We start from the raw sequence: 23,541 nt of genomic DNA, 5'->3' as shown, positions 1-23,541 counted from the left end.
TTACAGCAACTAAGGAATTCCTAAGCGTGCCTACTACATCTCATAATTTGTTCAAAGTACAACACACTCTTCACTTCATTTCTGCCCCCATCCAACCAAAACACGGAGGTTTGAGGTCATTGCATTCACATTAGCATGGTATGCTTGATTATTCATTTGCATTCTCTTTTGAGTTACTCTTCACCCTTGCGTTCTACTGTTTTTCACTGTGTTATTATCATACAATTTGAGTTTATCTTCTTTGCTCAAGTATTTCTTTACATGGATCCCAAAACATAGCAGGCAGCTTTAGGAAGCGATCAGCTGCTGCAAATGCAGACAGTGAAGTCCTGAGGCTGAGTCTAGCAATAGGCAGCAGGGTGGCCTGAACAGGCCTGAAAATGTTGGGTATGACAACTCCAATCAACTGCTATAGTGAAAAAGCAGCACCTCCTATCAGGGCAGCAGCACCAAAGCAATGGCAGGAAGCAGGGCAGCTGCTGTACAATGAAAACACAGCTCTCTTTTGCCCCAAAAAGGCTGGGCGACAACTGAAAAGTTGTCTTCAGCTGATGGCAGGCGCAAACAGATGAAAACACAGCCCCTGTGTTATAAGATCCGAGATACACGCTCAACTTTCTTATATACTTAAAATATATATGGCGAATATTATGCTGGCACAGAGGGAGAATAGATGAGAGACAAGAAAGATGTAAAGAGAGAGAGAGAGAGAGAGAGAGGTAGAGAAATTGGCAACACACTAGGGACTGGAAGATGGGCCAATCCCCCCCTCCCCTTGTGGAGTTATATTATTGACAAGGAGCAAGCTCCTCCTTTACACGTAAGCCAATTCTTACTTGTAGATCTTGGAAACAAGATCACGGTTCCTTGCACGGTATACAACCGGCTAACACTTGCATAACTTAGAAGTTGGTACCTTTTGATCCTTCTTGAGTTTCCTTCTCTCCTACACAGTATGTGTACGGCTCTCCTCTTAGCACGTGATTTCAGTAGAGCTTCCGCAACACTTGCACCTTCTCTTCTCCTCTTGGAGCTTGATTTCAGTAGAGCTTCCGCAGCACTTGCACCTTCTCTTCTCCTCTTGGATGCATGCAAAGTGATGCTTCCTTTTTCCTCCCTCACACCCAAGGAAAGCCTCCTCTTTTATAGGCTTTCAAGAGCTTCTCTTCTTGAAGAGAGACTTGAGTTGATTTTCATGCAAGATGTCGTTGTTCCAGGACCTACTTTGGAGCACTAATTTCGAGATATCTCTCTACGCGTTGTTCGGATGAAAAAACGTCCAACACGAAAGTTGTAGATCTTGTTGTCTCCGATAACCCACAAAACTCTGAGAGAAGTTCGGTAACATACTTGTGTTGTGAAATAAAACTGCCTTGTGCCATTTGATAGATCTCCAATCCAAGGAAGATCGTTTTTCTATCGCAATATATTTTAAAAATGGATTCACTGTGTCTTTTTTTTTAAAAGCAGCTTCTCAAATATACTCTTAACTTGTGGTCCATGCAACCACCTTAAGGAAAGTTCATTAGATTGCCTTGGGCCTCAACCTTAAGATTGACTTCCACACAAAAGCTTGTGTCACTTTAAACCTTAGAAAGGGAAAATCACTTCTCTCCTCACTTCCATAGGATCACATCTCTCGTCTTTCTTAGTGAGAGAATTACCTCTCTTGTCTTTCTTAGTGAAAGACCTTAAAACCTTGACTTGTAAGGGAGAGGATGACCCCAAATAAATGCAATGCTCATTACATAGAAGTAGACATTCCCAGGCATCCCCGAATACACACATAAATACATATACACAATGCTAATGCACTTCCTCTTCTTAAAACTTAATCTATCTTCATTTATGTGTAACTCCTTGGTTCTTGTGTACACTCTTACACTTGGCAGACACTTCTTTCCCCCCTTCATAACTTGTACTGCCTGTACCAGATATCCCCGTCACAGTGCTTTGATCACCCCATTAAGTGATGCACTAAGAATATTGGTCTCTAAATGGTCTCATGGCCATGCTAGATCATCATCAACACTTAAAGAAAAGTGAGTCATTAATTTATTGACATGAATTTATTAAATAGAGTCATGAATTTATTAAGAAGATCTGGAAAGTCTTGTAGTTCTCTCTTAGTCATAAACTGAGCGTCCAATGGGAGAGAATTTTTAAACTTAACCAGATACTTTCGTAATACCTTACCTAACCTTAGAATATTGTCTTGATGGTGTAAAATTCTTTCAGGCACAAGGAACTCTTTCTTTTTCTTCTATGTCAGATAAATCTTCCTTGATTGGTTCCATTGGAGGTTCTCCAATATAGGGACGTAGCAAACTTATATGGAAAACATTATGAATGTTCCAATGACTTGGTAGATCCAAACAAAAAGTCAAATCGTTTATCTTATATGTGATCTTGAAAGGGCCATAATAGCGATTAGAAAGCTTAACCACTTTACCCTTTTGACATTTCTGCTTCTTTAAGCAAGCCTTCTCAAACTTAAGAAGAACATGTTGTCCCAAATTGAGATCTAACTTACGTCGATGCTTATCAGCTTCGCATTTCTACTTCTCGTGTTCTTTGGATAGTAGCTTTTACTTGAATGAAAGCTGTGTCAATGTCTCTAACAAACTCATCTCCTACAAAGATCTTATCCTTCGTAAGAAGGATGGGTGGTAAGTGAGGCTTCCCATAGATGATCTCAAAGGATGCCTTACCAATACTAGAGTGCACCGTATTATTGTATGCAAACTCTACTAAAGACAAATATTTTTCCCATTCTCTTTGATTATCAGAGATAGATAATTTCAAAAGGTCCAGAACAATAAAATTAGCACTTTCACTCTGCCCATCCGTTTGAGGATGATAAGAGGATGAAAACTTTAACTTTGTCCCGAGGTTCTCGAAGAGAGCTTGCCAAAAGAGGCTGGTCATACGGAGATCTCAATCACTTATAATGAACTTAGGCATGCCATGATGTTTGAAAATGTGAGCAATGAATAGCTTAGCCATATGATCGACTTTGATTGTCTTTCGCACAGGTATAAAGTGAGCTTGCTTATTGAATCTATCAATGATAGTCCAGATTGCATCGTTGCCTACTTGTGTGCGAGGAAGCTCCATGATCAAGTCCATGGCTATACTTTCCCAAGGCTCATTGGGAATAGGTAATGGCTTCAGTAGACCAGGTGGTTTATGCTTGTCATACTTTACTTTTTGGCATATCTTGCACTCACGGACATATCTTTCAATGTCAGCTCTAAGAGTGGGCCAAAAGAAATATCTTTCCAATGCTTGAGTAGTGGGTAGAATACCCCTATGTCCAGCATATGGAGATGTATATGCTTCATCCATTACCTTGTGTCGCAATGGTAATGCTATACAAATTGCTTGATGATGATACAAATAACCATCTCCAATTGAGTAAGGTGTAATTGACTGACCTGAGTTAAGCTGATCCCATATGATTGGGAAGTCGGAATCAGTTGCATACATTTTGGGTAAATCCATGAACTCGTTATGGTAAACAATTATGATTGCATTCACTCGAGGTCGCCGTGATAGAGCATCTATTACCACATTCTTAGTTCCACATGTATGAAAGATTTGAAAATGAAACATAGATAAGAAATTTGCCTAGCACATCTGTTTCTCTGAGAGCTTCTTCTAAGTGAGGAAGTATCTTAGACTTTGGTGATCTGTTTTAATAACAAAATCTGCACCAAGTAAGTAGTGTTTCCATACTTGAAGAGCATGTACCACTGCCATAAGCTCTTTCTCATATACTGGAGCATGTAGCTCATGATCCTTGAGGCGTCGGCTCTCAAATGCTACTGCATGATGCTCTTGGTTAAGCACAACTCCAATGCAATCCCTAGAAGCATCGCACTGAACTTTAAAAGGTTTTTGAAGATCCGAAACTATGAGAATTGGTTCTTGAGTCACAAGAAACTTAATTCTTTCAAAGGCTTGTAGTTGCCTTGATCCCCAGCAAAAAGGCATTCGCTTCTTAGTAAGGTCATGTAGAGGAGATACAACATACACAAAATCTCGTATGAACCTCTTGTAGTATGAACATAGGCCCAAGAAACTTTTAACTTCATGTACAGAAGTAGGCGTAGGCCATTCAACAATGCTCGAATCTTCTTAGGATCCATTCTCACCAAATTGTGAGAAACAATATGGCCCAAGTAATGAATTTCCGAAAGGATGAATTCACTCTTATTAGCATTGACTTATAGTCTATGCTTGCAAAGCTCTTGAAAAACAGTAGATAGAAGTTTTCTATGCTCTTCTTCAGACCGTGAAAATATTAGAATGTCATCAAAAAAGACACTTGTGAACTTTGAGTGAGGTCTGAAAATTCTCTCCATCATTCGATTGAATGTGACAAGTGCATTAGTCAAACCAAATGGCATGACTAGAAACTCGTATAGTCTAAATGTTGAACGAAAAACTGTCTTATGAAGATCTTCAGGTACTATCCGTATCTGGTGATAGCCGCTCTTCAGATCAATGCGACTAAAGATACTAGCCCCTTGCAACTTATCCAAGATATCATTTATCCTTAGGATAGGAAAACGATTCTTGATTGTGATCTTGTTCAAAGATCTGTAGTCTATGCACATACGGAAAGAACCATCTTTCTTTTGAACAAGTAAGACTAGAGAGCAGTATGGAGAAGAGCTAGGTTGAACTAACCCTTTTTCCAGCAGTTCGCTTACTTGTTTTAGAATCTCCTCTTGCTGACTTGCACTTACTCGGTAAGGCGGTTGGTTAGGTGGTAAACTGTCTGGGATAAGATCAATTGTATGTTCCAAGCGCTTAGGAGGTAACTCTCCTGGGAGTGAATCACTAAAACAATCTTCATATTGTTTAACAAAATCATATCTGGCTTGATCAATTAAAGAGAAGGGTTCTTTTAAAGTCTAAAACTTAGAAGCATTAGTTGGTATTATGTGTTCATTAGAGGCATCAAGTGCCCTTGAATCATTAGCTTCTTTTGACTCTCTCACAAAAATCATGTACGCAAAAATAGCTTTCTTCATTTCTTTAGAAATGCTAACATGACTAACCATTGGCACAGCCCAATCTCCAGCATCAGCAATGCATACTATGTTCCGACCCTTGAATTAAAATGCAAGGGTCTTCTTAACAAAATCAGAAAGAGATCTAATCTTGTAATGCCAAGGCATGCCTAAGATAACATCACAGTTACCAATGGGTGCAAGTAGGAAAGATTCTTGGTCGCGGTAATCCCCAATTCTAAGATTCAACTTTCCTTGGATAGAAGTAGAATTGGTTGTAAGTCCTTCAAATGCCGAACTTGATCCAATTGGTGTTCCCAATCGATCCAATGGAATTTGTAGTCTTTCAACAGTATTCGTTGACACAAAATAATCTGTGGAACCTAGATCAAAGAGTATCAAAACTTATTGATTGTTGAGGGTCCCCCAACGCTTTAAGAGTTGTCTTTTCTTCTCATTTGAATGAGTGTTAACTTGTACATCCGGAATAGAATTTGAGGATGGCGGAGAAGGATCTTTAACCACATTTGCTTCCGTTCTTTTGTGAGGACAATCAGGCTTCATATAACCTAACTCACCACAAAGAAAGAACCTTCCTTCCTCTTTGTACTTTTGTATCTCAAAGAGTAAGAGATACTTACGCTTCTTCTTGTTACCCTCTGGCTTTGAATATTGGTCATGGATAAAGGTGTTAGCAGAGTATTTGTCAGCTCATGTGTGAGTCTGAGATTGATCTGGGCTGGGCATTTTTATTAAATATTTTAGGTATTTTTCTGGTGTGGCATTTTATGCCAGTGGAGCATTTTTATGCACCAGTCGGCCAGCATTAATGCTGTCCGACCAGCATTATTGCTCCCCACTTTTTCAGCCTATTTATACTTAGTGGTTCCTCCTCAGTCAGTCACTTCACTTCACCATCTACAGACTCTGTGGAGAGAGGAGCCAGTGCCAGTGCCCACGCAGCCAGTGACTCATTGTTGTATGCAACTGTCTCGTGTTCAGATATATGGATTCCATTTCCCGTGCATACATCTGAGTTCTCATCTGTATCGTGTTCTTTTCTTTTCTCTTTTTGTCTTGTGTTTCAGCAGTTTATTTCAGCACATGTTTATGCTTCCACCGTTGCTCCACTTCTGACAAAAGGTAGGTCTTCTTCGATTAGTCCTATCTCTTAGTTGATCATAGAGCTGCCCTTGTCTAGCTCTATAAGAACTCATCTCTAACTTTCGAGATGTGCCAGGTGTATGCAAACTTTCAGCTATGATAGCAGACTCCATCATGCGAGATAAGGTTTCATGTGGATACACCTTCATGGTTCTGTGTAAATGAGGGAGTAGGCCAGCTTCAAACTTCCTTTTCTTCTTTTCATCGTTGATCTCCATGAAAGGAGTAACCTTGAGAAGAGTAGACTAAAACTTATCCACATAACTAGTGACCTTCTCATGCTCTTTCTAGCCTAGCCAATCCCACTCCTCCTTGACATCATTCTCAAAATTAGGAGGCAAGAACTAAGCAACAAACTTCTTCTTAAACTTTTCCCAAGTCGTGGTTTTCCTTCCCTCCAAAATGAGGGTCAACCACCAATTGCTAGCGGTGTCTTTCAAGTGCATGCCTACATGCCTTAGCTTGGACTTTTCTGAGAAATTACCATTAGAAAAAGCAAGCAACTTCAAATTGCTTGACAAAGGCAAACGCCTTAGCAAGATCTCTCTTACCATAGTACGAGTCAAACTTTATGTCCTTATCCCCAGACTTGAAAGTCTTAGCCTTCTTAAGCTTGCTCCTCTTATGGTTCCTCTTTGTCCATTTGCGGATTATACGAGACTTAGAACTAAAAGAGTAGGAACTAGAAGTTGATGAGGAGGAGGAGGAACTTGAGAAATCAAGGGAATAACTAGTTGCTGAGGGAGATGACTCCATCTTTATCCGCCTCACTCGAGGTGAGGTCTTTTTACTCTTCTTGACCCGAGAGTCCTTCTTCCTTCTAGGAAGTTTCTCAACAATTGGATGCTTTGCACCTTCACCATCAATTGGTGCAATGGTGTTTCTTCCAGTATCACCATCTTTTGGAGGATTCGGTCCTTCATAAGTAGCTTCTTCCCTTGCCCTTAAGCTGTCAATCAATTGACGTACTTTGGAAATTTCCAACAAGCTACGATACTCTGTCAATTGAGCCTGTAATTGCTCACTTGTAGGCACTTCATCAGTTGCCATCTTTACCTTCTTCTTGCAAGGATCGCCTTTACTTTGAGAAAAGCAAAGAGACATGATCTGATACCACTGTTATAAAAACCGAGATACAAGCTCGACTTTCTCATATACTTAAAATATATATAGCGAATATTATGCTGATACAAAGGAAGAATAGATGAGAGACAAGAAATATGTAGAGAAAGAGAGAGAGGGAGAAATTGGCAACACACTAGGGACTAGAAGATGGGTCAATCCCCCCCCTTGTAGAGTTATATTATTGACAAGGAGCAAGCTCCTCCGTTACACATAAGCTAGTTCTTACTTGTAGATCTTGGAAACAAGATCACAATTCCTTGCACGGTATACAACCGGCTAACACTTGCACAACTTAGAAGTTGGCACCTTTTGATCATTCTTGAGTCTCCTTCTCTTCTACACAGTATGTGTACGGCTCTTCTCTTAGCACTTGATTTCAGTAAAGCTTCCGCAACACTTACACCTTCTCTTCTCCTCTTGGAACTCGATTTAAACGTTCCGCAGCACTTGCACCTTCTCTTCTCCTCTTGGATGCATGCAAAGTGATGCTTCCTTTTTCCTCCCTTATACCCAAGGAGAGCCTCCTCTTTTTTAGGCTTTCAAGAGCTTCTCTTCTTGGAGAGAGACTTGAGTTGATCTTCATGCAAGATGTAGTTGTTCCAGAACCTACTCTGGAGCAATAATTTCGAGATATCTCTCTATGCGTTGTTCGGATGAAAAAACGTCCAACACGAAAGTTGTAGATCTCGTTGTTTCCGATAACCCACGTGGCCTGTTCTTAGAGATCGTCTTTCTATCGCGAGATATTTTAAAAATGGATTCACCATGTCTTTTTTAAAAAGAACAGCTTCTCAAACTGTACTCTTAACTTGTGGTCCATGCAACCACCTTAAGGAGAGTTCATTAAATTGCCTTGGACCTCAATCTTAAGATTAACTTCCACACAAAAGCTTGTGTCTTTTTAGACCTTAGAAAGAGAAAATCACTTATCTCCTCACTTTCAAAGGATCACGTCTCTTGTCTTAGTGAGAGAATTACCTCTCTTGTCTTTCTTAGTGAGAGAAGACCTTAAACCTTGACTTGTAAGAGAGAGGATGACCCCAAATAAATGCAATGCTCATTACACACAAATAAACATTCCCAGGCGTCCCCAGATACATACATAAATACATATACACAATGCTAATGCACTTCCTCTTCTTAAAACTTAATCTATCTTCATTAATGTGCAACTCCTTGGTTCTTGTGTACACTCTTACACTTGATAGACAATTCTTTCCCCCTTCATAACTTATACTACATGTACCAGATATCCTCGTCACAGTGCTCTGATCACCCCATTAAGTGATGCACTAGGAATATTGGTCTCTAAATGGTTTCATGGCCATACTAGATCATCATCAACACTTAAAGAAAAGTGAGTCATTAATTTATTGACATAAATTTATTAAATAGAGATTACATAATAAGCAATCAATTTAGTAACACCCTGAGTGATGGCAACAGCTGCTGGATATTCGAGGATGTGTGAGGATTAGTCATGATCGGCAAAATGCAAGCTGTAGCACCACAAACTGAGATATCTATTAGGTGGGACAGCAGTGGAATCAAAAGCCAACAATAGGGGAGTCTAATCTATAAAACAAAGGATGGCTGAATGCCTATGCAGCCCTTCTCTTTATAAATGAGGAACCAACCAAAGTTTAGGGTTCACTTATGGGAGATAAAAGCTTTGTAACATTTTCATTTTTGGGACTGTTGAAGATGAGCTAATTAAGGTTTAAGTTGAAATACACATTTCTTAGTTTAACATGCCCAATGAGTCTGCAGCAGCCTCGTTCTTGTCAACCAAAGTGGTTTTACTACTTCCTTTTCACTATATAAGGCTGTCTATCATTTCATTTATACCAAGTAAGAGCTCTACTCTTAGGAACACTCGTGTGGCAACTTGTCCAAGAAAAGGAAATCAAACACCGACAGCAACTCCCTACTGCTTTGTGCATACCATCCTATGTCAAAAGATGACATACCAGCGAGACAGTAGGGTTGGCGGGGAGGAACATGGAGTGAACTCGATAAACATGGAGAAGAGAAGAGAAGAGAGAAGAAACTCTGATGAATGGAATGATGAAGTTCTGAATCATGGAGTGAATGTGATACAAGGAAACAAGGGTGCCGTAGCACAAGGAAGATAATGAAGATAGCCACAAACCACGAACCACAATGTCCTCCTAAAGGGGTGTGAGGGCAGTACAGAGACTGGAGAGAAGAGGTGACGGACTGAATGAATTAGCCGTGAGGAATGAATGAGAGAGTGGCCTATAGATAGGCACAGTCAGTCTAGGATAGCACCCCTTTTTGGGGCTGCAAATCCTAAACGCAAAACACAGAAACGCAAAAAACGCAAACTACGGGTGAAGGGTTTCTCAACATCCTGCTCTAGAGAAGTAGAAACAACTCTATTCATCTAACACAGTCCATCACAACTGTACAATCCTTGCATTTTTTTCAATACTTAAAAAATGGCAGTGCCACTGAGTGCAAGCAAATAAGAGTGTGAGTCCCTTGCGAAGTATTGGTGGATATAATGGTGCAGCATGCCAAATAGGACACTTTTGCGGCTTCCTTATTTGAAACTTTGACTGATGGAAGACATTCATAAAACCAAAAAATAAAAAAGTTTCTTCTCATCCAGAAAAACAATAGAACCAATACTACAACCAGAGAAAAAATGAACATTAATTTAAACCACAAGCCATAGCATACATATACACCGACCCTTTATTCAAATCAAATAAGCAAAGACTTACCATCTCCTAACATCTGCAAACAAGCAGTAACAACCTTAGAGGGGACTTCACAGTAGCTATCATCACATTGCTGCATGGGTTCAGTTGAACTGTTTGTCTTCTTTCTAGTTTCATCCTTATTGGCAGGACCTTCACTAGCATCCTTTCTTTCCTTAGTTTCTGTCTTGTTACTTCTTGCAGGATTGACTTTAGGAGCAACCGCCGGAGCTGGTTGATGTTCTGGACCTGGAGTCTGATTGGTCTGTTCAGTCCTTGTAGAAGCCCTATCATGTTTGCCATCTTTCACGGTGTTATTTGCCTTGCCATCCTGTATCAATACTGCAATTAGCCTCTGGCTACAATTTTGCAAAAATCATAAAGATATCTTCTACGTTAACCTAAGCCGTGTCTCACTGCACATTGCACTATCTAAGCACATTAATCAAGCTCGGTGAAAGAAAGGGCATAACAATCAACCAAAATTTATAAAGCACAGCTGAATTGGATGGGATGAGCATTACTTGAGCTTCACCTGCAGAGAGAGTAGCTGGATTTCCAACCTCCTGGGAGAGCGTTCTTCTTGAGCTTGAAGGAGTGACTCCTACCTCTTGTTTTGGCATTCTATCATCTGCATTTGGATCACTCTCTTCATCAGCATCCAAGGGGATAGGGCTATTGTGTGATAGAACTCTTTCTGCGCCAAAAAAAGGGATTTCTGATGCTTGATCCGAAGTCAACTGTCCTGCTTTGTTGGAGTCATGGTAAACTCCACTTGCATATGAATGATGACTTAGAGCAGAAGCGCCATAAGTAGCATGATGATCAGGATGCAAAGAAGCAACTGACGAGAATACGAAAAGGCAGAAAAGAGAAAGGAGGTACGAAATCAAAGCCGATCTTATCATAGCCATGGTAACGGAGACTACCAAACAAAAAACCAAAAAGACTACCGATTTGTGTAGAAACCTAGAAAAGAACAGCAAGAAGCCCTAGGGCTGCCACAGTCACAAGTGTTTTCTGTAAGAGCTAAATTAGACAGTGAAATCAAGCAGTTTGATTAGAAAACCTACAATAAAACAGGAAGAAGGCCTAGTGGTGCCATAGGAACAAGGTCTCTCTGTAAGAACTGATTACAAGATATAAAGGCAAATAAGAAACAGTCCATTTCGATCAGTAAACCTAGGGTGAAACAATATGAAAGCTAGTAAGAAGAGAAAACGGCAAATAAGAAACGGCTCGTTTGGATCGGTAAACCTAGAATGGAACAGGAAGAAGCTCTGAAACTGCCATGGATGATCAGGGTCGTTCCCTCCTGGCCGCTCTTCTAGAGGTTGATTGAGAGAGCTTTCATGAATGTAACCTTGACACAAACGTGTGTACGATGGTGAGTGGAAAGACTGGTGCTGAGATGCTTGCTGCTCGATTGTGCGCCCACGCGATAGAATCTTCATCCAGAAGAAAGAACAGCGCGACGAAGATCGGAAGATGCAGAAGACGGCCGTGTCTTTTTTCCCATCCCAGCTGCAACGTTCCCACGTTCCGTATACATTATTCTAGGGGGTTATGTTCATTCGATGGGGCCAGCTCTAGAAAACGATATGCATTCATTTCCATCGTTTTCAGCTCTCGGAGAGGAACACACACGTATAGCTATCACTCTCACCCTCGGTCTTTCGGAGCTAGATGTCACGAAAGTTAGCTCTCCACGACCCTCACTAGGCTATTCACTAAGGACTCAAGAGTTCATATGTTGGCGGTGGCGCCCAATCGCCCTAGTTGAGCAAAGGTTAACACAGTAACAAACATAGGTAGCTTCCTCAGAGGTCGCACCAATGTTGGGAGATTAACTATTTGAATTGAAATTTGAAAAAAAAAACAAATATATGTACTTGCTCTCTAAGATTTGATCTTGAGGTGGTTGAAAGCAAGATTAATCATAAAACAAGTGTGGACTCAATCTAGCTAGTCAATGGTGGATGAACTAGTCAAATCACCTAGCAGCTCAAAGTGGTAAGAAAATTCCAAAATTCTGGGTGCTGCATCAACAAGAGCAACCACAAACCTCCTCCGTATTGAGTTTTCAAGGTTGTTTATCATTGGGCTTTCATGGGATATCAACTTGTAGTACCGACCTCTCAATAGAGCTTGACTAGCTCTTGCCATGATCGAAGTGCGGACATAGTTTGGGGATTTATAGATTCAACTTGTTAAAAAGGTTGAATGATATATTATTTAAATTTTTCTCTGCAATGTTATTGGTTTAGAGGCTTAGTATGTGCAATTTTGATTCTAGCACAATTGGGCAGACCCCAAAGGTTCTACAAGCAACCGGTGAGCTCAGGATTAGCCTGACATCTTCAAGTGCATATGCAAGTGTTGTAGGTAAAGACAAAGGGAATAAGAAAGTGTCGAATAGTAATGATGCATCTACTAGTCATTTGAGGCTCGATAGAGATTCGAATGGTTTAAAGAGTTTGGATTATAAACTTGGTATTCCTTTAGTCATGACACCAAGTGTACAGAGAACACATGGTAATGTAAAGGCTCCAACGAGTGATCTAGTGGTACATAGGTCTAGTAAGGTTAGATACCCTATTAAAAGATTTGTTTTGAAGATTATGTAACTCACCATCATGCTTATATGGTATAGGCGGTTGAGGATGTCGAGCCCACTTGTTTTGAAAATACTATTGGTCATGATCATTGGGATGCAACAATGGATGAGGAGATGGTTGCATTAGAAGCCAATAAGACTTGGAATTTAGTACCATTGCCTAAGGGCAAGAAACCTAGTGGCTATAAGTGGGTCTACAAAATTAATCATAATACAAATGGTTCTATTAGCAGGTAGTATAAGGCTAGGCTGGTTGCAAAAGGTTATGCTCAAACATATGGCATAGATTATGAAGAGGCATTCAATCCAGTTGCTAGGATGGCAACTATTAAATGTGTGATTGCTTTGGCAACAACCAAAGGTTGGAGTTTATAGCAAATGGATGTCAAGAATGCTTTCTTGCATGATGAATTGCAAGAAGGGGTGTGTATGGAGCAACCCCAATAGCTTATGAGGATGTAGAGTATCCCATATATGCATGTAGGTTAAAGAATGTGCTCTATGGGCTGAAGCAAGCACCAAGAGAATGATTTGACAAGATTGGAGAGTATATTGTCAATGTTGGCTTTTATGTTTCTGATGTTGATCACTTGTTGTATGTGAGAAAGGGAGATGCAAGTTTAATCTCATCATAGTCATCTATGTGGAAGGATGACTTGATTATTATAGATGGTAATGATAGTGGGATTACTGAAGTCTAGGACTTTTTAAAGAAGAAGTTTGAGATGAAGATTTGGGTGAGCTAAGGTACTTTCTTGGTGTTGAGGTGATCAAATGTGATGATGGTATATAAATGTTCCAAATGCAGTATGGCTTGGATATGTTATCCAAGTATTGCATGACAACATGTGAGCCTCTTTCAATGCCGTTGGAGCAAAATGTGAACTTCAGTGATACTAGGAAGTCTAATTTACATGACTATCACAAGGCTAGATTTGAGTTATGATGTTGGCCTTGTTAGTCAATTTATGCATATGCTTAAAAAGCCTCATTTGGATGCAATTACATGCATGTTGAGGTATGTGGAGTCCACTTTGCATTATGGACTTTTTTATGAGGCAAGAAGATGCATATATTTAGATGCACATGTGCAAATTGGGTTGGTAGCATGTCTGATAGAAGATCTACTAGATTCATGTTTTTCCTTGTTAGTGTAGTAGTTACGTGGAGAAGCAAAAAGTAACCTATAGTTGCTTTATTGAGTACATAGGCTAAATATAGATGTGTTGCTATGGCAGCATGTGAGGTGGTATGGTCGCAAAAGTTATTGGGTGATTTGGATGTGCAGGGAGATGGTCCACTTGCCAGTGTTCCATGCTAGGACAAAACACATTGAGGTGCATTATCACTTTGTGAGAGAGAAGGTACTTATAGGAGAGATTGACTTGGTATATGTTAGCACATAGAATCAAGTAGCTAACATTTTCACAAAGGCATTTCGGCATTGGATAGTGTAATTGGCAAATAAATCCATGGTATCCAAAACTCATAGCTCTAGATATGATAGACTTAACATAGTAGTTGTGGATATTAAGTTTTGCCTTTGTCTTAGATATACTGAGATTTATTGCAACTCAGTAAGGCTACTTTTTCTTAGGTAGAAGAACCTAGCTGATGGACAAAAAGAGAATCTCATATGAAAATCACCATATTAAACATACAGTATAGTTGGCCAAGTAAGTCCAATTTTTGGCTTTCAGTACCTATGTAGGGAAAGCATGCATTGGTACATAGACTTCTTTGCTCATATATGTAGCCTACTCATCTTTAGTTGAATGTCATAACTTGGCGGACTTATATGGTTCTAGAATCTCGATGAGCAATGGACTTCCTTGATTTTGATTCATAAAATAAATCATGGCCATAGGATTAATCCTAATATGGGAACATAATTATGTTACGTGGAGGTAAGTAACATTTTTAATGCCTATATATTATGAGCTCTCCTTGTTTCAATAAAATAAGATTAGATACATTGCAATCATTTTCGTGTTTATGGACTATATAAAGACCATGTTTGATTAATGGTCAACAAAATGCATTGCTTGCTTAGTAGTTTGTACCCAAAATTTAGTCTAAAATAGAACTTTTTGGCTTACTAATATGGCTAATCAAACTTTAGCAGAAACTATCATAGTTTAAACAAATTAATATCTTATGATTATAGTTGTAAATAAAATTGGCTTACCAATCTCAAGGTTGGAACTAGCTTAGTTTAAGGAGATTAGTATCCTATGATCTTAGTCGTAAATAAAAGTGGCTTACTAGTCTAAGGTTTTAATTGTTAACCTACTTTGATGTAATAGGTATTATATATAAAATTTATATTGAAAGATCAAGGGTTCGTTCTCCATTACTTACTCAATCTAGGCTTTATGAAATATCTAAATTGTCATATGTCCACCGGCTATAATATTTACTTAGTGGGCAATGGATGAAGAGTTACCCACTGTCCACCTTTTCATCTGATCTTATCTTTCCAATACGGGTCTAAGGGTTGTTAGGATTAGTGTCCATTTGTTATCACGGGCATCGATAATAAGTGGCTAAGAATAATAACACCTATAATATGCATCAATACAGCTAATTCTAATTGGGTATTGTTGTATGGATGTAGGTATAGTCCTAAACCTTACAATACCAAGTGGAGCTAATCGTAGCTGCTCAAAGACTTGTGCTAAAGTTTATCTTTTCTTCTTTTTAGTTCAAGATACTGTCTAAAATTCTAAATAATCAATAAATTACTTCTCCCTTATCATACTTTTTTCTTAATTATGTATAGTTCAAAATTTTGAAGGGATATTGATATTACACACACACACACACACACACCCCCATTTTTCTTGTTAACCTTTGGTTAGGTTAACACTATACCTATTTAAGAAAATAAGTATGCTAGTATGCTATTTAGACTTATATGCTTTGGATTGAGTTAATATATTCCTATCTAATTGTAGAATTGGATCCCTTCATTGGTAAAGCTAGGCTATGGTACTATACTAATTTGATTGGAACCTCCTCCCATTGTTACACAATCCATACTAGCTTGTTTCAAAGGCCCTAATTTTCATTAAAAACTCTTGGATTTTGAAGCCCAAGCCCTAGTTGACCAAATGCTCTCCACACTTAAGATAGCATCAACTAATGCTTGGATTGCTATTTTAATAAAAGCTCATAAAGAACCCAATTCTTTGGTTGATAATTTGATAAGACATTTGGGTTCTCTTCCAAATACTAATTGTGAAGATGCTTGTGATCTTGAATTCCATGTTTCTTCCTTGCCAAGTATAGTAAACAAATCATACCAGGTTAATGACCTACCCCTAATACCTCTTCCCACCATTGCAATGGAAAGCGAATATATTCCACTTATTGACCCTGATCTCTTGGACCTAGAAGAAGAGAAAACCATATCCTCACTTACTAAAAAAGTGGCTCCAAAAGAATATAATAGAATTGTTCCAATAGCCTTTGCAATAGTAATTCCCCTCCTTCCTTCTTGACAACTTGAACTAGATTCTATTTGACTTGAGCACAAGTAATGGGGTTTTGAATTAATTAACCATTGTAGCCCTTTCTCTGTTCAATCATCGGTGCTTATATGTAGTCTTTCTCTAGAAGGTATTGACCAGTGTAAATATTCTATAGTTCAATCTTGACAACTCTTGTCTGTTGATTTTCCTTTTGATCTCCATCTTATTAACCTATCTAATCTTCATCATAATAAGTGCTCTAGTCAGCATCTTATAGCATGAACCAAAGGTGTCTTAAATGTTGATAAAACAACCAAATTAAAGAAATTTCTCAAAAATTATTGGAATGCATCTTGTCCCATCATCAAATGCCAATGTGGAACTTCTAATAATCCTTGCTCATCCTCTATTATCTAGATAGACCATTTACTTTGGTTTGTTTTCCAAAGCTTTCCCAATTTCTTTACTTTTTCATTAAGATCTACACAAGTCTTTGCCTTCATTCAATGGGTCGCCACTATCCTAGTAGAAATTAGATCAACCCTCATCATTTACTAAATTTTCCATTCTTATATGCTTGAGGCCCTTAAAAATCTTTACTATTCTTCGCCAACCATGAGTCTCTTGCCCAAACTGGCTAATACTCTCATTGCAAATACCATCGAACTTATATTATGACCACAAAAAGAAGAACTTGGTAACAAAAGGTTGCTCTCTTCGGCATCATCAAGTAGAGGATCTTCATCTTCCAAAAGACCATGTCAATGTAGAGGAACAATGGACATGCAAGATGTTACCAAGGCACCAAAGTATTCAGAGAACCCTAATTCGACAATAATACTTGTACCCAAAAACAATAATATCTTCAAATTATATATAAAATGTCGCTAAATTGATTGCTTATTACGCATTCTCTATTTAATAAATTTATGTCAATAAATTAATGACTTGCTTTTCTTTAAGTGTTGATGATGAACTAGCATGGCCATGAGACCATTTAGAGACTAGTATTCCTAGTGCATCACTTAATGGGGTGATCAGAGCACTGTGATGGGGATATCTGGTACAGGCAGTACAAGTTATGAAGGGGGAAAGAAGTGACTGCCAAGTGTAAGAGTGTACACAAGAATCAAGGAGTTACACATAAATGAAGATAGATTGAGTTCTAAGAACAGGAAGTGCATTAGCATTGTGTATATGTATTTATGTGTGCATTCGGGGATGCTTGGGAATGTCTACTTCTGTGTAATGAGCATTGCATTCATTTGGGGTCATCCTCTCCCTTACAAGTCAAGGTTTTAAGGTATTTCATTAAGAAAGATGAGATAGGTAATTCTCTCACTAAGAAAGACGAGAGATATGATCCTATGGAAGTGAGGAGAGAAGTGATTTTCCATTTCTAAGGTCTAAAGTGACACAAGCTTTTGTGTGGAAGTCAATCTTAAGGTTGAGGCCCAAGGCAATCTAATGAACTCTCCTTAAGGTGGTTGCATGGACCACAAGTTAAGAGTACAATTTAAAAAGCTGTTTTTCTTAAAACAGACATGGTGAATCCATTTTAAAAATATATTGTGATAGAAAGACGATCTCTAAAAATGGCTCATTCGAGTTATCGGAAACAACGAGGTCTACAACTTTCGTGTTGGACGTTTTTTCATCCGAACAACACACAGAGAGAGATCTCAAAATTGGTGATGCAGAGTAGGTCTTGTTGAGATATCGAGCTCCACTCGTGATATGCCAGGGTGACCGTTGTGCATTTATGTCACCGACTTGTCAATTGGCAGATGCGGTTGGTACACCGCCCATGAATAATAGCTAGATGATAGCTATCCTTATCTACTCTAGTTCGTGGCTCAGTTAGTATGCCACCTTAGTTAGTTGAGTTTGGTTTGAGACCCATATATAGGGTTCTTCTATTTCTTTGTATAAGAGTTCTTTTGGCTTACACAAACTAAGAAGAGGAAAACTCTTTTCAGCCTCCACCTCTGTGTGTATTCCCCCATTGTGCAAGCAAGAAAGCTACAAGTGAGACTCCTTCCTTCTCTCCCACAATCTTGACATGGTATCAGAGCCTTGTTCGTGGTAAGGAGCTCAAGAAAGCAAGCCAAGTTTGCGGTGTTCTGGTAAGAAGACCAGTGTTGCTTTCATTTTTCTGGTTTGGGAACAAGTCTCTGCAGGTAGCACAGCCGGAAAGTGCAAGAGTGAATTGTCTCAAGTTGAGACACCCTTCGCGGTGAAGTAAGAGGGCAGTATATACTGCGGGAACAGGCTTTAGCCCCAGGTGACCCTGTTTTTTTGATTTGAGACCATTTCGGGGCCTGTTTTGGAGGCGGAAGTTTTCTGCACGCACTCAGGAAAAGGCCCAGTTTTATGCTGTGCGACCACTGTTCTATAGGTCGGTGAAAAGTTACTGTAGAAATTGCATTGTATGCTTGTGTGCGGAGACATTGGGAGTTACAGAATCATCCTTGTTGCCTATTGATGCAAAATTGTCACTAGGAAGTGACTGTGTGGTCAAATACCACTTCCGTCAGTTTTGCAGATTTGCCCCTGTGAGGCTGAAGCTGTGTTCTTTGCAGTGACATAATTTTTTGCAGTGTTCTGTAATGGCGTCTGATTCTCTCTCACAGATTGTCACTGAAAAGCTTGACAAGAACAACTTCAAAGCATGGAAGTTTAGAATGACGAATTTCCTTATGGGAAAAGGATATTAGGAATTTGTTGCAGGAAATGAAGAAGAACCAGTTCTTCCTGATGTTCCCAATCAACAGCAAATGCAGGTATTTAAAGCATGGCATGAGAGAGCCATGAAAGTTATGTATTGGCTGTCTATCAGCATTTCAGACTCTATGATTGTGCATATTCAGGATGCAAGTACGCCAAAGGAGGCATGGGATACTCTGTCAAAAATGTATAGTACAAATACGCAAGCCAGGAAAATGCAGCTCAAGCAAGAGTTGCACAATGTGCAAAGAGAAAGTATGAGCATCAATGACTACCACATGAAGGTGAAGAAGATCGCAGATGCACTTGCTTCCATTGGGTTGCCAGTGGAAGATGATGATTTAGTTTCCGTGACCTTGAATGGTCTAGGAAAGGATTATGCACAGTTCCGAACATCCATTTCCGTCCGTGAAAGATTTCCTGATTTTGAGGAGTTGATTGCTCTTCTAATTTCTGAGGAGCAGAGAAATGGTGATGCATCCTCTTCAGGAGGAACTTCAAAAGAAGTTGTCTTCTACTCAAATGCTGGAAGAGGTAGAGGCAAAGGTAGAGGAGGCCGATTTGGAGGCCGTGGTAGAAATCAGAATATGCAGCAAACTCAAGAAAACCAGTCCTATGGAGGAGGACGCGGTAACTCTAGAGACAGGGGGAGCCAAAGAGGTCGTGGTGGATGGCAAAGAGGCCAAAATGCAAACAGTAATGTTGAATGCTACTACTGTGGTAAAATGGGTCATATGGCTAAAGACTGCTACAAAAAGCAGAATGACATCATGAATGGAAAACTGCAACAAGGGAATTATGCATCTTCTAGTAGACAGGGTGATGACAGAAATGAGCATTTGTTTATGGTGTAGCACACGAACAATTCTGTGACAAGTGCAGAAGAAAGCAATGATGTATGGTATGTTGACTCAGGTGCATCAAACCACATGACAGGTCATGCAGAATGGATGGAGGATGTAAGGAAAATGGAAAAACCAGGATTTGTGGAGACTGGTGATGATACTGCACATCCTATTGTGCAGATTGGAAAAATTCCTTTGTCTATGCAGGATGGGAAAAAGAAATACCTGTCCGATGTATTTCATGTCCCGAATATCACCAAGAATCTAGTTTCTGTTGGTCAAATGGTTGAGCAGGGCTTGTAGGTCAGATCTAATCCTCATGGATGCTTTGTTGAGGATATGAAAAATAAAGGTCGCTTGATAGCAAAAGGAAAGAAGAAGGGCAGAATGTTTACGTTGGATGCAGACATGCCTGAATTGAGTGCAGCAATGTTTGCACATGGGATCGGTGTAGTTGCAGATATTGATATCTGGCATAAACGCATTGGTCATGTTAATGTACAACGACTTAAATCAATGCAGGCCCAAAATATTGTTGCAGGATTGCCTAAATTCAAGGTTGCAGAAATGCATAAGGTATGTGAACCCTGTCAATTTGGAAAACAGGCAAGGAAACCACAAAAATTTTGACTTCATTAAACCTAGGGATGTATTCTTTGAAATAGTTGATAATTTTGGAAAATAGAATAGCCGGATTGCTTTTGGTTGGAAGTTTAAAAACTCTATGGGAAAATTTGCCTATAAACCTAGAGAAGTCTTTGAAGAACATTTAATATTCAAAATGAATGTGCATGTAGTAAATCTAATAGGTTTCAACAATGTTGTAAGGAACTTGAGGAATTTGGCCTACATGTCATCACAGACAATGTACAAATCTTCCATGATGCACCCCTTATTGCAATATTTAGTAAAGGTCTCAACCATATTCCACAAGTACCTTTAAATCCATTCAAAATTATAGAGGAATTATGAGATAGTTGGAAAAACATATGCCAAATCATCATTGTCCAGATATGTTAGAAACATAAAATTTGTCTTAAAAGTATAGTAATGTCTGAATCTCTTAACAAATTCCCACAATATAAACAAAATCAAAATCCTTGGTTCTTTGATAAAAGTCTATTAAATGAACTTTGATGTGCCACTAAACATAATTTTTACAATTGGACTTGATAAAGCAGTACACACACCCATTTTTTGTGCAAAAAGTTTTTTAGGGTCACTACACTAAAAAGAATTGATGGATTAGAATTTGTTGAAATTGAACTCAATGAAGTTGATTTTTTTACTAGCTTACTTCCTCTTCTCAAGGAATTGGATCTTCCCAAACCTCAAAACATATCTCTTCCTTTCATCATGGGTATTTATAAAGTCTACGAAAATTCCTTTAGATGGATTACAAATGTGCATAATTGCTTATTTTCCTCAGTCACTTCATTTTTAGCCAAGGCTCTCTAAGCCTTAGATATTGCCATTCAAGAATATACAGAATGCTTACATAAGCATATTACCACCTTTTCAAAATTCCAAACAAATGCTTATTGGATCATCCAAAATCAATATGAACTCTTGATTAACTTACTCATTGGCTTGAGAAAATTTGCTTTAAAAAAGGATATTTGGGCCTCAAAAAATGTTAAAAATCAATAAAAATGACTAAGAAAACAAAAGATGTGATCCTAAGTCTTGAAAATTTTATAGACCTTAACCAAGAGATTCTTGTTAATTGTTTCATTAGGGTTGGAAACATTATAAAATAGCTAATTAAAGGTATTCCTATGGGGTATCCATGCTTTGGTGTAATGTTTATCTTTGTTTTTTTGAAATATAATTCATAAGGAAACTTTTTAGACTTGAAAAATTTGAAGAACTTTAAGCGTTAATTAAAAACTTTATTTCAAGTTTATGGATGATTTATGCATCATAAGCAATAAGTTTATTACTAACAGTTTAGAAGATGACATGTTTCTTTCTTTAGGATGATCCTTTGAGTATATGCCCATAACACATTATTTCCATCAAACACACTTATAACACATTTGGTGCCACATTTCTAAACACTCAAATCAAACTAGTTAGACCATACATTGGGGATTATATGTCAAGTATGGCATGGAAAAAGGATAAGTTACCATGGCAAAGAATCAATTATATATGCTCATAGTAACAAGCCAAAAAACATGGCACAAGAGGTTTGTATATCACAAGTATTACCTATATAATATAATGTTTCTTCTGTTGTAATTGCATATCAAGATCTTTTGCACTTAGTTCACTTATTTCAAAGAAATGATTTTTTCTAAAATTATGATAATTAAACATATTGTCTCATTCTTGAAAAATGATAAATTTCTAGGTCTAGTCATATAAACATTATGGAATGTGTAATTTGCATAAAATTTATGCATCATATACATGCAAAACTTCTAAGCAGAGTGTAATGAAGCATACTTCATACATGGTTTTGTGTGACTATAAATCTTCCAAGGCGTATCTAAAAAACATGTCAAGTTTGCATAGAATGGTATGACATTAGATGTCCTTAACTCACACATTAATTTGCAAAAGGGATATTGTTATAGAGAAATGTATGGACTAATATGGTATGTAGTAATGCATGTATCTTGTCTAAATAGATGGTATAAGAAAAATGGAACTTGATGAATATGGCTACTAATAAGTCACCCTTTTAAGGTACAATAGGTGTTTTTAATCCTTTATGGCAATATGGATTTTCCAATGGCTCTACTGACTAACCCTATAATGAAAATTGATAATGTTGTTTACTAAAATTTTAAAGGATTAGTCAAATATTATCCATTAGAACTAGTTGGTGAGTGGATTGGTTAAAAATGTAACAGAGTTGGTTATTTGGAAATTTTTGATAAAAATGCTTGACTACACTAATCTGACTAATGCTATGGATGCAAAGATTGATGGTGAAGATAAAGATTGATGCAAAAAGGTATATATATTATCTAAGAGAATTTTATTATGACAAGACTTACCAAAATACTTAGTCCTCCATTGCAAAGTAAATTGTATTGAATACAATACTGATATGAGCATTGCTTAATTTGATAGATTAGGTTTGAAATTGCTTCAAACTGTGAAATAAGAAATGATTGACATAATAAACCACTAGGGACAATGGTAATAAAATAGTATTTATTCTACATTACCATGAATGGAGATAAAAAATTAGTCTTATGAAATGTATGAAGAGGCCACCTATAGAATACACATATTTGATCTAGATAAACAAACACAAATTGGACTTTACATACAAACAATACAGGGAGTAGGGATATTTAGATTATCTATAACATCAAGTATCGATGGTAAATTGAAGCGAACACATGTTGGCTTAAAGGGACTATATTGTTTGATGTCAAGGTACCATTTTAGACCCTTTGTTACATGATCTAGAATGCTGGTTATTGCCTATAAATACTAGCTAAATCTTGATTTGAGTACTAATATTTTGAATATATTGATCCCAATTATTATACAATAAATTATAAATCAATCTAATTTTTGGATAGGATTCCTACATGTGATAGTGTAATGGACAAATAGATCCATGGTATCTAGCAGTAATAAACCAGAGTTCATAACTCTAAATATGATGGACTAGGCATAACAATTATTTTTACTAATTTAAAATACTAACCCCTCTTATTATATAGGAAACTATAAACTGAATTGGTATCTGGAGAAGATTCTGACATTGGATAGTATAATTGGCAAATAAATCCATGGTATCTAGAACTTATAGCTCTAGAAATGATATACTAAACATAGTAATTGTGGATATTAAGGCTTGCCTATGTCTTAGATGTA

At 38.0% G+C, this 23,541-nt stretch overlaps 1 protein-coding gene across 1 annotated transcript in view; it reads right to left on the bottom strand.

Annotated features, from left to right (window-relative positions):
- LOC148033172 (uncharacterized) overlaps positions 1-11,678 on the bottom strand; it is a 71,629-nt gene extending 59,951 nt beyond the window's left edge. The window contains exons 1-2 of the mRNA XM_087681044.1: positions 10,561-11,678; positions 10,061-10,367 (exon numbers count right to left, since the gene is read on the bottom strand). Coding sequence (XP_087537170.1) covers positions 10,061-10,367; positions 10,561-10,950 — 697 coding nt within the window. The 5' untranslated portion in view covers positions 10,951-11,678. The remainder of the gene's footprint in view (positions 1-10,060; positions 10,368-10,560) is intronic.
- Between the last annotated feature and the right edge of the window lie 11,863 nt (positions 11,679-23,541).

Source organism: Lygodium microphyllum, chromosome 7, assembly GCF_053477565.2.
Source record: "Lygodium microphyllum isolate KBCC chromosome 7, Lygodium_microphyllum_v1.1.10, whole genome shotgun sequence".
In the NCBI taxonomy this organism is placed as follows: Eukaryota; Viridiplantae; Streptophyta; class Polypodiopsida; order Schizaeales; family Lygodiaceae; genus Lygodium; species Lygodium microphyllum.
This window is presented reverse-complemented; position numbering and strand designations above follow the sequence as displayed.